This window comes from Cyprinus carpio, chromosome B7 (assembly GCF_018340385.1).
Source record: "Cyprinus carpio isolate SPL01 chromosome B7, ASM1834038v1, whole genome shotgun sequence".
Lineage (NCBI taxonomy): Eukaryota > Metazoa > Chordata > Actinopteri > Cypriniformes > Cyprinidae > Cyprinus > Cyprinus carpio.
The window spans coordinates 27,131,592-27,146,899 of NC_056603.1; the positions used below are offsets into that span (position 1 = coordinate 27,131,592).

General features: G+C 38.8%; 1 protein-coding gene across 11 annotated transcripts in view; it reads left to right on the forward strand.

Moving 5' to 3' along the window:
- Positions 1–15,308, forward strand: part of znf536 (zinc finger protein 536) — a 180,244-nt gene that overhangs the window by 148,250 nt on the left and 16,686 nt on the right. For 2 of the 11 annotated variants that reach the window (XM_042728145.1, XM_042728149.1), the window contains one exon: positions 12,915–15,285. The exons of the other annotated variants lie outside the window; for them this stretch is intronic. In XM_042728145.1, coding sequence (XP_042584079.1) covers positions 12,915–12,972 — 58 coding nt within the window. In that variant the 3' untranslated portion in view covers positions 12,973–15,285. Of the gene's footprint in view, positions 1–12,914; positions 15,286–15,308 lie in introns of those variants that run through there. 11 annotated transcript variants of the gene reach the window in all.

Here is a 15,308-nt window from a genome sequence, read left to right on the forward strand (position 1 = left end):
TTTTTTTCATCGCTCCACTTTATAAGCCCTAACATTCACTCCTTATGCTCTTGCGTTTGCTCTTAAGATCTCTGCTACAAAGCTAACATGAGAGGATGATGTCCAGCATCTGATCATAGACCCTATGTCAGCTACCGCTGCATTTATTGACTGAAATAAAGGAATAGCGGAGTACAGAGTGAGCTCAAGATTGTTGATTTACTGTATCACACAAGATTTACTGTATCACAATTATACAAAAGCATGAAATGGTTAAATATCCATTGTGACATGTATGATGGATATTCTTTAGTTCCTTTAGTTGTTTAGTTCTTAAATTTGTTTGCATTTTACAGCAGTGTGAGAATTAATTCAGTACTAATATAATCTATATAATGCATGCAGCATAAGAATTTATGTTCTTGTTTATGCACTTTCAAGAATAATGCACAAAAACTACCCTAAAAAGTGCTGTTATTTGTTTGTTAGTTTATTGATTTATTTTGCTAATTTGCTTAACCTTCATTTTTCTCTAACCTTAATTTGTAATTATTATATGAGGTGTTTGATTTTTTTTTAAATTCATTTTATGTTATTTTATATTGTTATTATGACTATTATTTTATTTTATTTTATTTGTTTTAAAACCATGTTACTAAAATTTGGACTAGTATAAACAGTTAAAATATGATTTGTATGATATATATATATATATATTATATATATATATATATATATATATATATATATATATATATATATATATATATATATATATCTGAACTTGACAAATAAATTTATAATGAATGCTATATTATTAAAAATAAATAAATAATGTAGCAAAAATAGTGTATGAATGAATGAATGGACGAACAGACAAACAAATAAATATGGGATTTGAAAATATTGATTATTTACCCATTTTTTATTATTTACCATTCTATCACATAAAACTAGCACAAATTATTAGTGCAAATGTTACTTCTTGCATTTCACAATTTTAGGGAATTTAGCATTTTTTTAATAGTAAAAAAAATCACTTGAAATGTGTTTTTATTAATTAAAATGAGCTAATAATTAAAGTACTTTTTTTTCGTTTTACAATGACTTTCATGACACTGGTACTGTATGCTTGAATAGCATATTAAGATTATGAAGCTGTTATACAATATTTACTGGAAAGGGGAAGGTTTAGCCAAAATCACTATTTAAATGGGAGAGTGCAGGCATTTTTAATATATTTAAAATCAGCTTTTCTCATTGAATTTGTGTCTATAGTATAACAGGGGAAACTAAAGTGCACCATATTCATAGAAAGTGCCTTTAGCATTTCCCTCTTGTTCCTCTCTATTTTCCACTATTAAAAAATAGAAGTCAAATAACCCTCCATCTCTCTGTCTGCCTTTGTGTCATTATTTTCCCCTTTCTATCTTTCTTTTTTTATGCTGTCTGCTATTTATTTATTGATCATCAGACTGGCTGGTTATCTTTGCATGTTGGGCAGTTATAGATGAATGCACAAAGCATTTCAATCTGAACAAGAGATCATTGTACATTGTGGGTCCTCCCACGTTCTTTGGTCTTGTATTGTAGAAGGGGAGGGGGGTCGAAATCAGAACAAACGCTGCCATTTCCTGTCATCCCCGAGCTCTGGCCATTGAGTGGCTGCGAAAACAAACGTGGGAGTGTTACTGATAACATAAAAATATTATCCAGCTCCTGTTGTCGACCGCTATAGTACCTTTGAGAATAGCTATTAGAGCAGAGACTCTGACTATAGATCAGGTGATGATGTACAGTAAAGAGTGAGTTTATACCATGGGTCGACACATAACTGGGGCAAGGCTTTGATTTCGGACTCGATAAAGACACAAACAAACACTTGTCTCCGAGTTCTCAAGACTTCTCAGGTTCCTTGCTCTGTTTATCAGTGTGTTATCTGAAGCCCAGGTTAAGTATCATAATCTGGCAGTGACCTGTTTATAACACTGCTTTTATGTCTTTACCATTTAATGGAGTATAAATATGAATGCATCGTGGCGTGTCACACTATCCCATGATATTTAATATATTGACAGAGTAGACGCAAAATTAAGAGAGAAAAAAGAAAAACAGAACAATACCACAAAAGTACTAACAGATCACAAGTCTTTAAAAAGGCACCATACAATCCAGACACACAAATTGTGGTACAGAATTGTAAGAGTGTCATTTTGGTGCATTTGAGGAAGCGCCGTCCACTATCCGAGCTTGTGGTGTGCTGTTAACCTGAAGTCTCTGACAGATTGTGTGGTGGAGAGCCATGTCAGCAGGAAGGGTTACAGCCTGGACACAGCAACACATCCAGAAGGTTCTCCACAGGACTCTGACGGACCGCAAATGCTGGAATAGCTTTCCAGGGTTCCAGTGGACCTCAGAGATCAAACGAAGCAGCGGGAGTGTGAGAGAACGAGAGAGAGAGAGAGAGAAAGAGCGGGTTGTTTGGGAGGGGGGAAGAAGACGGGATCGTGAAAGACTGTGAGACTGGGAGAGAGATACAGGGGTAATAACATTTCCCTGACAGGGGTGCAGAGTGATACTCTGAGTTTTCTCTCTCATCCATTCGCTGCTGCTGGGTGGATCCGGGGCCAAACCCAACGGTTCCCACAATCCAGCTTTCTGAAAAGATTCATAATTACTCTTAAGAAGGTAATAGTGTCAAATGAATGCCTGCAGGAACAAAGGATCTTATTATGCTTGCTTGTCAGTGTGTATTTGTGGGTGCGTGTGAACGTTCATGTGTATATATCGGTCATCTATTGCTATTTTGTCTGGAAGAATAGCATGCAGTAGATGATGGGAAAGGGAAAGGAAATGCAGTGTAGTTTTACCCGGCCATCAAAGACCACTTGTGTTTATTTGGGGTCTGTGTGTTGGTCTTACAATAGTTTTTAACATTTTTTTTTCCCTTTGTAGTCCAGCAGAGTTCACAATGACTGCGCTAGAGTCTCTCTCTCTCTCACACACACACACACGTCTGAGAGTCCAGAGAAGTCTTCTTATTGGAAAATCTTTCAATAAATCAATGTGACTTTAAACACATTTCCCCCGTGACACCCCTGACCTGATAAGAACTCCACTAATCTCTTTTGAGGCTGTCAGAGTGCTTTGAACAAAATCTAGTTCGCATCTATCAGCAGGGTTATTTGTCAATGACTTATAATCCTAGGTAAATTTCTCTGGTTTTATATTAGAGGCGGCTAAGGGTTCTCATGTCTGAAGTTTCTCAGGCTTGGGAAAAAGGAGGAGACCAAAGTGGAACAAAAAGAATGTTATGGATCTGCCTGCCAAAAACAATGAGAGCAGAGAAAAGTGAGGAAAAGCAGATAATTGTTGCGATTGTACTGAAATGTTAAACAGAAAGGACCTTTTTATTCGCTCGCTGTTTTGGCTTATTTTACTTGATACAGTTGTATTATTATCATTATTTACGTATTTGCCGTTACTGTTTTCACGTGCTACATTTATGTGCACTCAAAAATGATGTGGCTCTCGAGAAAATGCGTGGCGTATCGTTCAAGCGAAGGCAGGGAGCAATCTGCAGCGAGTCGAGGCCTACTGGGTACTTTATGAAGTCTCAATTAGACAAGCACACAGAGTAATGATTCTCAAAAGCGCTTTGTCCAGCACATGGCGTATTAGATGTTGTCCATGCTTATTAGACCTGCCTCCCGAACTTCATAAACAGCATTCTCGGATGAATTATTAATAACACATTTGAGAGACTTACTGTTCCTTGACTGCCCATGGAAGCAGCTATTTAGGTTGAAATAGACTAAAAAGCATTTGTAATTGATAAAATTGCCATATCTAAACAGAAGAGGTCTTTAAGGGTGTGAAGTGGATTTCGAGAAGTGAAAGTACTGTTTTTTTTTCCCCTCTCTGCTATTGTCTGCATAAATAGTCATATTCTTGTTTCCATGGATAAATGCTTTCATATCTGCCAACTCATGTTTGGTCTTTACAGAGAACGTTAGATCTTCTGTTGTTTACAGGTTGTGTCAAAAACTAAAAAGCCTTGCCTTAAGTGCTTACACTGCACATAAATAGTTTGACATTTCATATTCAACAGCACTTTACTTGTGCTAGTAAATAAATAAAAGGTAAACAAAGGCTTCGTTTCTGGTTCGCATATAACCCTGGATCTTGATACACTCGTGTTCTGTGTTTAATGATCTCAGGTGTATTTTCACATTGAATTCCCATGATTATATATCTATTAGATGAAACCTATTAAATAATACCAGGCTTTTTATGTCATTCATGTTTGTTTCTTCTAATGGCATCATTAGGTTGGCATGATTAGGCACTTGTGTGTGACGGAAACACATTACTGTTTATTAAAGACATGAGTGGTCTGTTGAAACCAACACACTGACACTTCTCACTGTTAGCCTTTGTGTGTATGAATTTCTTTAACATAAATCTGGCTCTTTATTCAAGTATATACTCTAAACACAACAAAAACAGAGTTCAGAGTCCAAGGCATGGCTACACTAAGAATCTACAGATGTTAGAAAAATGAATTAATGATGTTTAATTAGTTCATCATTTGCATTACAGTCATTTATAGTTAGTATTCCTACAAGATCATTCTCTATAGTTGTGACTAACCATAAAAATCCATACATTTTATGTAGAAGATTTATGTAGTACTGGGCAAAAGTATGTGGACACCCTCTTTAAATGAACATGTTTGGTTGTTTCAGCTACACTCATTACTAGCAGGTGCACAAAATCCAGGATACAGCCATGCAATCTCCTCTGACAAACAGACTCCCTTTGGGGAAAAGTCTGGTGTGAAAGAACTTGATTTGCCTGCACAAAGCATGATTCCCGTTGAACGCCATCGGGATGAATTGGAACAGCAACTGCAAGCAATTGCACCTGACGTCACTAGGTCTGAATTGGAGCAAATCCCTGTTTCCATGTTCCAACATGCAGTGGAAAGCTTTGAAAGTAGAGTGTAGAATGAATGACCAACTCATTAATGCTTAATTATTCAATGAGCACAAATCAGCATATTAGAATGATTACTGAAGGATCATGTGACACTGAAACCTTGAGCATAAGAGACTGCTTTCAAAAATATTAAAAAATCTTACTGACACTAAACGTCTCTCCATACTGTAGGACATGTAAGGTATGTCTGGCTGGGGGGGGGGGGTCTTGCTTTTTGAAGGACATTGTGATTGCCATATAGGAAGAACATGATGGTTTAATTAAAAACACCTTGACTTGAAAGCAAACACAAAAACACTTAAAAACTAAAAAAAAGACTGTAGTTAATTAAAGCAATCCCTCGGCTCACAAATTCTTACACGCTCTTCACACACACACATGCACACAAAGGTGGGCTTTTCCAACATCAACCACCTCTCTTTAACAGGGGAAATGGCTTTCACCAATTCCACAATCCCTCAATCAAACTCCCATATTTTACAATCACCTGAGAGCAGGAGCTCTCATCTGTGTGACAGTGAAGCTGCAAATCTTGGGCTCCTAAATCTCTCTCTGTTTAGCTCGCACTCTTGCTTTGCTCTTCTCAAACCGAGCGCTCACCTCTTGGCCTCGCTGAAGGAACATCTGCGTGCTGTGTGGGGCAGAGGGGCTGTTTTGGCCGCTGCTTGCACACATATGCAGAAAAATAGAAATGTAAATAAGAGCAGATTCATAAATACTGCTGTCTTAATTGAGACCCAGTAAGAGTAACTAGCAGATGTTAGAGCAGGAACTGTTGAATCATCAGAGACCAGTGGGGAAGCAGGCAAAATCATATTTAAGAAAAAAAAAAAAAAAAACACAGCCAGGTGCTGGTGATTTTCCCGCACTGCAATCCATGAAATGTGCCGCGCATGCATGGATGTGTGTGTCACGTATGGATTAGGAGCCGTTTCCTTCCTCTAAAAACAAACAAAAAAGGCCTGCAAATGTGGAGAAAAATAGAAGTGACTCCGGAGGTGCCTGGAGTCAAAACTGCGACGTGTGTGCGAGAATAAAGAGCTGTTAAGACAGAACTATCAGCGCTTAAGCTGCGACACACTCTTGCTCTCTCATCTCCGTCCAAACTCCAAAATGAACACAGGGAGATGCAAACCTACTTTCTATCACATGTCAGAAGCAGCAAAAGCCTGTCAGCCTACATTCCCACTTAAAACATCCAAATCTCTCTCTCTTTTCTTCTCTTACGAGAGACTGTTGCTTGATCTGAGGAGAGTTTGTAGTAGCTGCTCGCTTGTGTGGGACCGCTCTCATGATTTCCTTCCCCCCTGGAAAACGCGGTGTGTGGATGTCAGGTTCCCTCTGATAGCTGCTGTGTTGGGACTGCTGGGAAACCAGAGAGAAGGTGGCACTGACAGGTCCCGCCGAGCAGGATAAAAGGACTTGTTCTGTTTCTACATTCTCTCTCTCGCTCGTTCTCTCCCTTTCTCTTTTCATTCTCTCTATTTCACAACATATGAAGTGACTGACAGCGTGGCACTAAAGGGACCTCGTCTGGAGCTGTCTGACTGACTCAGACGCAGCGTTCGGCGGTGCGTTCCCTCGGCTGAGCGGTGCGACGTCGCACAAAATTAGTAAGCGAGAGCGGTGCGGTGCGCGATGCTTGCGCGAATAATAGCGCCGCTAGCTCCAGGGACCCCCGACTCTTCTAGATTAGGACTCACAATTAATACAACACATACGCAAGACAGAGAGAGAGAGAGGCCTGCTGAACACAATCCTATAGGAACATCTCAGACACTGAATGTTTATGAATGAGGCTGCGTCTGTTGGGCTCCTTTGTGATGAGCTTAAGTTTTTTTTCTCATTTTCTTACTGCACATAAAATGCTCTGTTTGTTTCCTGCTACTCATTGTTTTTTTGTATGCTATGTAGGAAGCGGTTGGGACAAAAGCAAAACTTTGCATTCATGTGTATGTCTGGGTCATGCGGAATTCAGAACTGAACAATTGTGGGTGCCTTCAAATTCATGAGTGTCGTTTTTAATTGAAATGGCCACGCCCCACAGGAAATTGAATAAACTGAATTTACTGAATTGTAATTCAAAAAATCTAAACACAAATAATGCATTCTGAGAAATGAAGTATTCTTCCACCCTTGTCAAAAAATATATTTATTTATTTTTTACTTTTATAAAATATTTAATAAATAATTGCATTATATTAGACACTTTATATAATCTTTAATAAATATATCTATCTGTCTGTCTATGTGTGAAAAACTTTCAAAAAAATTTCAAGATTTGTCTTGAACTTTGCTTTTCAATTAAACATCACAATCATATGAATTTCTTTTTTTTTCTGAATTTGTTTTAATTTAAATTCCTTATTTTCAAAAACACACAGCAGTTGCATTCTGCAGCCAAGTTTGCTAACTCAATCCAAATTCAGGAATTTAAATTTCTAAGTTTCTAAATATTTAAAATTTTCAATTCAATTGAAATGGCACACAAACATTATGCACCGAGTGTGTGTGTGTGTGTGTGTGTGTGTGTGTGTGTTTGGCCTATTTAAGCAAGCCCTGCAAAATAAAAAGAATGATTCATTCTCCGATCGTCCTGATGAACAAAAAATGACCTCATGTCTTCCTGTTGTCAAACAAAAGATTCTTTTTTAAAAACGCACGAGAGGGGGGGTCAGACATGAAGCAAAGAATGTAAAACAACGTAACCCAAATCTCATCAGAGGGAAATGTGAGGCACACACATTTAAGAGAAACAGACAATGACAACTTTTACCAGCAGCCCTGCCTCGACCTTGTTAGTGGGGCTCTCTGGTAATCTGTGCTTAATGATTTTTCTCTTTTCTCCCTCGCCCTCCCTTCACCTCTCCCTCATTCTTCCTCCTTTCTCTCTTTTACATTAGACCACAGCTTGAGCTTGAACCGCAGAGTGTCACAGTCATTTAAGACGCAGCCCTAACGTTTTTTTCCTCCTCACATTCCGACGCCATTATGTTACATTGTTGCAGAATAAAGAGCCGTATTATGTTCCAGCAGTAAAGGGCACAAGTGGACTGAGTTTTTATCTGCTGAACGAATCAATCAGGATTATGTCAGTTGAAAAGAATCACAGACAGCAGTCGCCAGTGGACGAGCCCTGAGTGTGTGCGTGCGTTTCGGAGGGCCACGTAAATATACGTACGAGAAGAACGTATTTGTTATTGAATACTAGCGGTTGTTGAGTGAAGTGTCATTTCTGCTACAAGAGCGCTGTTTTATTTTACACTGTTCTCTAACAGTCAGAGGATTGTGAGGACGCTAATTATCATTTCAGCAGAAATGATTAGGAGATCAAATGGAGATCGAATGCCATTTCCTTCCATTAATGCGGGGGGTTTAGTGCGGCTGTCATGCCTTGGCCATCGCCGGGCCTGTGGGAAAAAGACTGAGGGAAGAATGGGGAGAGGCTTAAACCAGGGCGGGGCTTGGCCGACGGGAATATTCATAACAACAGTGCACAGAAACAGAGAGATGACCTCTGGAGAGACCGAAAGATCGGAAGAAACATTCAAATTTGCTTGGATGCTGGTTAAAACACTCGTATCTGTTCCTAAAACGTGTCTTTTCATTTATTTAGCCGCGTTTGTCCGCATTCAAAATGCCTCACGTGCCAGGGGCGGAGGTCGTGGCCCGACGGTCGCCCCCCTCACAACCTGTTAGTGAATGAGCACACAAGTGAGCAGGCATGAAAAGACCACAGTGTAGTCGGACAAATTGCTCCTCTGTCTGAATCCCCGTTAGTAGCTTTGAACGAGCAAAGAGATAGTGGTAAAATTTTAGATATTGTTTAAATATCCTCTCCTCGCTTTGCTTGAAATGGATGATGGAAAAGTGCTGCATAGCCATTTGTATTGTATTTATGTATTGCAAAAAAAGGTAATAGATCAAGCACATTCCATTATCCCCTTATAAGATCATTAGCAAATATAATTAGATATGAAAAGAAAGTAATTTGGGTTAGAGAGGGAGAAAAGCGCTATCAGGCACAGAAGACAGATTGCAACATCAGTGTTTGGCTTTAAATTGCTCAGTGGAGGTAGTATCAGTGTGAGAATCTCTGCCCCAGAAATAGACTGAGTCAGAGAGCAAGACACATCCACATCCCAGCCCTCCGTTTTCTCTGGAATTGAGAGCTACTGCCTCGTTTCCTTTTCTTGACGGCGTCAGAGTCTGGTTTGCGTGTGGATGTTTCTCTCATTCTGGTTAATACGTGCAAGACAAACAGATCTGGTGTCGTTCTCTATCATCTGAGGCAGGTTTAGTCGCTGCCTAGTCATCCGGCAGAGTAACAAACACGCTGTTTGTTTTCCCATCACAGTCGTCCTTTCCTCGCGGTGCATTTTAACATGAAAAAAGCAGAGGACTTTTTCAAGTGTGCCACATTACACGAGGTCGCCTGCTTCTTTGTGCTCCTCCGTATACTTAGCTAAAGGCAATCTGAACCCACACAAGCACCGAACGTTCAATTCTGCCGTTTCCTCCAGAAACATTGGGTTTCTTTTACGCTTTGAGGGGAGAGGAGGGGGTGGCTTGCGAGGATTCTTCTAGTCTTTGTGAATCACTACAAATGGTATTCATAAACATCCTGTATTCATTAAAACCTTCTAAAAATATGATTTGGGTGCACTTCCTTGCGTTCGGCCCGCTTATATGTGTGTGTATTCGCACGCTGACTCGTATTTACATATTTATAAATACTGGGCTGTACAATGAGGTCTACCTTTGCCAAAAACAACTCTTTTCCAGCAGCACCGGATGCCTGGGAGAGAACAAAGCCACCCTCCGTGGCAGAATGTGCAGTGTGTGTTGTGTTTGTGTTCAGCAGAACCACATCACTTACATCTAGACTTCATTCATATCGAAAAACAGCTAAACTCAAGTTTTCTTTTAAACAGAGGATATTATTGCAAATGGGCTAAGCACTTCGTAGCTACATAATGTAGTAAAAGTATCAGTCAAGAGGCCATGTGCAAAATAAATGTGCCCTACTCCTTTCCATAATGCATGTTCTGCCTTATCTGATTGCTTAAACATGTATTCAATAGTTCAGAAATTCATATCCTCACATTTTCCTCCAATTAAATGACCCCTGTTCTCAGGAAACCTAAAACGAGCGGGCCTTTGAAACACAAATATGCACTAAGTAGATTTCATGGTAAAAACAGAATACCTGAGGGAGGTCAGGGTATAAAGCGGCCCAGTGTTTTAGATGGGAGCGCTCTTTGCCTTAACTCTGTGGTCCGGGAATAATAAGAAGCAGTTAGGAAATGTCAGGACTTTGACTCTAGACAGCCCCTCTTTTCCCCAAGTGTGCTGGCCCTTGTTAACTGAGCTCGCTTCCAGCCTTGTGCTGTGCTATTGTTCTGTCTGCCTTTTCATTTAGCCGTTCTGTTAAGCATGACACATGTATTAACATAAGATGGATCCTGGAGCTATGTGTCCTCTTACCATATGTCTTGTATTACTTTCCAGGGCCCTCTCTTGTCTTACAGTGAGTGTGTATTATCAGACTTGAGCAGTAGAGGGCGCCACATTTTCTTGCTTCTGATTCAATGGTGGGCAGTGTGTCATTTACACTACCGTTTTAAAGGAGTAACTTCTAAGGTCATGAAGTAATAATATTGATCATGCAAAAATAATTGAACCTGAAGTCAAAGAAACCGAATGCTTGGACAAACAAAGGCTCATGATTCAACCTGTGAGAAAACAGAGCGATAACTACATAATTTGACAGGCCAGAGTATGATAAAGATTTCTAGGGTGTTGAAATAATTAAGCAATCACTCCACATGCGGACAGGGAGACTTCAAAATTGATCAGAATAGGAGGAGAAAAAACTTGTGATGATCATAAAGTTGGTGTGCTAGTCTCCAGATCGCAGTGGCAGTTGTTTGGGGAAAAGAAATGGCGTCCTTAAATAATAACATTCCAGGTGGCTTAGTTAATGAAGAGTGAAAATCAAATATGGGGCGGAATCTGTAACTCATTACCAGAACTTTCTTTAAGAGGGAGTCACGAAGAGCACTGGCCCCTGGGAGACCAGGCGTTTTTAAAACTCGAGAATGTAATTTATTATCATTAGGGTTATGATTATCTTAATTTCCTCACGGACGCAAAAAAATGCCATCAGCCAGCTGTAGAGCTGTGACCGCTGTATAGTCTTTAAAAACACTGCCAATCACTTCAGATTTGATAAATAACAGCCACTTTATCTGTGGATTAACATGAAATATCAGCAGGTTAAAGGAAAATGACATTGAGTAACAAGATCTTATTTTCAACATGAATTTGGGTGGATTGCTAATTCGGCGGCTTATACTGCCATCTCCTGGACAAACTGTGCACTGCAGCCTTCAGTCTGAGCAATTGAAAGAAAACATTGTTTTGATTTGCTTATTCTGGCAAGTCTGGTATTCATTTTAAAGATGCACTTCATTTTTTTTTAAGCACAACAAAATTAATAGTATATTTTAAAAATGTTAATGGTGTAGACATAAGATGAAGACTCCAGACACAATAGTAAGAGCGGTTTTATTTTATAGGGAGCAGTCAAATCTTCAGACAACCCGTTTTATTGGGCCCTTTTTTGTTTGTGAAATAAAGTCATTATGGGTAGGTATTTCTGTAATGGTGTCAGTAACTGAAAATGTTTTAGCCACACTTGCTATCAGTATAAATTTAAGATGACCATAAACTAACAAATAAATTATTTTATTTTCTTATATTTATAAATATTTCTCAAATAGTAGAGCAGTGGCATTTGTGAGGAAAAAAACAACAACATGTATCTGAGAATGCAAAAGTGGTTAATTCTTTTTCTTAATCTCTATCAGCAATTTCGGAAGTGTCTGACATCTGAAGGGAAAGTGTGTCTGTTAAAGAAGTGCACGCCTCAGATGTGTGTATAATGCAAAGCGAGTGGGCGTCAGCGTTATTGCTCTTTGGCAAATCTAAATGACGATGTTTTATTCCATTATTAGCGGGGAACTGACTCCTCGTTTCATTTCCATAACATTTCTTGCGAGAGCACACTCAAATAAATGCATGTTTTAATTTCATTTTGTCATTTTCATAGAGGCACTTTAAAAAAGAACACGACTCGGAAATGCACTCTGTAGATTTTATTGCCAAATAATTTTCTTAGGGGTTGTAGAGGGAATTAAACAACATTTATATTATTTAGTTCAAACGGCGATAGCACATAAATATAGGAGAAAAAGCAGTAAGCATTTTCACCGGATTCAAACTTCAGCAGTAATTGCACAAGTGCAATGTTCAGAGAGTTATTGTCTTTATATTAGAAGACTTTGAACAAACATATCATCAAATAATACATATCTAACGTTTTATCTAATAATTCACAAGATGTGTTTTCTTTAGTGCCATTAGAGGTTAACGGTACATATGAATGGAGAGACGTTTAAACACACACAAACACAAACGCATTACATTGGTCGTTCTTTTTCTTTTTCCAAATGCACCCTAAATCATATTATTATTATTATTATATTAACTGCTTTGAAATCATAATTAAGTGATCAAAAGCAAAATGTGTGTGTGTGTGTGTGTGTGTGTGTGTGTGTGTGTGTGTGTATATATATATATATATATATAATTATTGTTGTTTAAAAACCTTTTGTTGTTCAAGGGCATCAAAGTATGTACATTTTGCTTTTACACTTAAGTGGACCTTAAATCACTGGGACTCTTTATAAAACATGTTTTAGTCAAATGAATCACAACAAACATAATAGTGTGATTTGATTCGACTCTCTTTCTTTTTTCTGTTAATAATGGTCTGTCAAAGTTGTATGCATTTGTGTGAAAGAGAGAGAGAGAGAGAGAGGAAGGACACAGGCGGTGGTGTTAATCTGCGTTTGTTCTCTTAACCGTAGTTCATCTGTGGGCGGAGGAAGAGGCGTCCCGACGGTTTGGCCCTGCTCTTACTCCTGAACATAGCCTAGCTGACACAGAGATGCAGGACTAATCAGAAACTAACATCACCTCCCCCTACTGGACTGAGCGGCCAAGAGCAGGCGGCGGAAAAAGATGAAGAGGACTGGGACTATGAAGGACATTATCTTATCAAAAGCATTATTTAACGTAAAAGACTTCAAGAGAGAGAGGAAAAAAAAAGACTAATAAAATGGACAGCTCAGATGGTTTCCTGCCCGAGCGTTCTCGCTGGATGAAGGAGAGAAGATTTGTTGATGTTTAGTGAGCTGGAAACAAGGAAAAAAAGAAAAAAAAAAAAGATTTTTTGCTTCCTGTGTTTTACGTGTCTTGAAACCTCCCTTGTGTAGCTGATAAATACTTTCAGTGTTTTTAATAGCTTTTTTGACTTTGACCTAGTGAGGAAACTTTGAAGTGCTTGTCCCTCAGAGCAACACATTCCTTGAACCAAGATGGCGGCCAGTTGCCAGTCTCAGAATGAGAGAGCGAGAAACTGAAACCTCTCTCTCTGTCTCTCTCTCTCTGTCTGTGTTTCTCACTGCCCACTGAAACTTCACCAGAGTTATCTGTCTGAGGCTCCCTTTCCTCTGGACGTTTGGACCAACCCACTACACGTTTGGAGACCAAGCACACTCTTGTGAAAACTCCTTTGTAGTCAGCACACTCTCAGCAGTCAGTGCCTGGACGTCAAAGCAGAAGAACGACAATCCAGTACATTCAGGAAACGAGAACGCTGCGTTAAAAAAAAAAGAAAAAAAAAGGGAAGCTACACCTTTTTCTTTGAGAACTGGCGAATTGATTTCACGATGTGTTTGTGAGACGTTCAGAGCTGAACTCCGCTGTAGCATTCGAGACAAAAACCAGCCGAGGTGACAGAAGAGCTAGTTTACACCGAGCGTGTCTGAAGAGACGGCACGAGCCAAGGAGACTGCAAACGTGCAGCCTGCAGAAATCAAACAGAAACACGGCCCCTAACCCTACATGCTTTGATCTCAGTCTTGCTCACTTCAAGTACTCTGGTTATGAGATTGTGTTTGTAATATACTGCCACCAATCAGTGTTGCAAAGTGTTACTGACTACTGAAATGGTTTGATGTATTCAATTATTAAAGAAAAAGAAAAAAAAAAAGAAAAGAAACATGCAAACAAGAAACAAGTATTGTCTAGCCATAGATACAGTCATGCGTTGTTGCATTTACAAAGCTAGCTGTTTTAGAGTGTAGGTATTAGATTGGAGTTTTCTTCTCTAGTACTGTAATTTTTGCCTTTCACCTTTGTAAAATACCAATAACATTAAAAGAAAAGGAAAAAAAAAGAAAGATCGACAATCTTCTTCTGTTGCTGCAAGCGTATAAATCCATACAGTATATATACCCATGCCTCATGCAAGCAAATACAAACCGAGGTTCCCCCCCTGAAGTATTTTGCACTGTGATAGTAAATGAAAAAGCAGTCTATACAGTACGCAGATCGCTAATGGAAAATGAAGGTGCGTGTGTGCGTGCGTGTCTGTGCGTCCCTTGACGTTGTGAACTGATATTCTTTTGTGAACTCTGCTGATTTGGTCTGTGTAGTTCAAACTATCTCATCTTATGATGGTCATCTCTGTTGCTTTGAGAATCAATTCAATGAACTTCCCAGTAAGTCATTGTGTGTGTGTGTTCGAGTCTGTTCTCTTTGGATATATTCTTTAGTTGTCCTCTTTCCAAAAAATATTTCTTAAAAAATTGTTTTTATAGTTTCCATGCAAGGTTATGTCCTCTCTTAAATGCTACAATTAAAAAATAAATAAAGAAATAAATAAAACAAGTCTCAAAGTGAAGCTGTTTAGTGAACTAGTTTCAGTAAACTAGTACAGGTTACGTAAGGTAAAGGAATTATGACAGGGAGGGTCAGTGATAGGATATGTATTGACCAATCCCTATATACACTGGTTCTAGATGAGCACACCTCTGGCTCCCTCCTCTGTGTAGTATAACTGAGCATCTTTCTCTCTTTCAGTCGTTCTGGACTAATATATGAGCATTCCACACCTCTGAGCTGTCTTGTGGACTGTATGATTTTCATTTGGTTGCTGTATCCTCATGGCAGATGCTTTGTTTTGTAACTACTGAACTGTACTTATAATGAGAAATAAAATGTATTCAAACTATGAAACACCAGCGTGAACAAGTGAGCATTTTTTGTGCCATTTGACCAGATATTTGCTATTTTAATTTTGCTCTTACAAAATGTTTTTGTGAAAATGAAAAGGGTGCAATAAATGTTAATGTTCCATGTATGATTTTGTATTTAGCACTAAGTTTTTAATTTTTTTTTTAAAAAATTCCCCCATT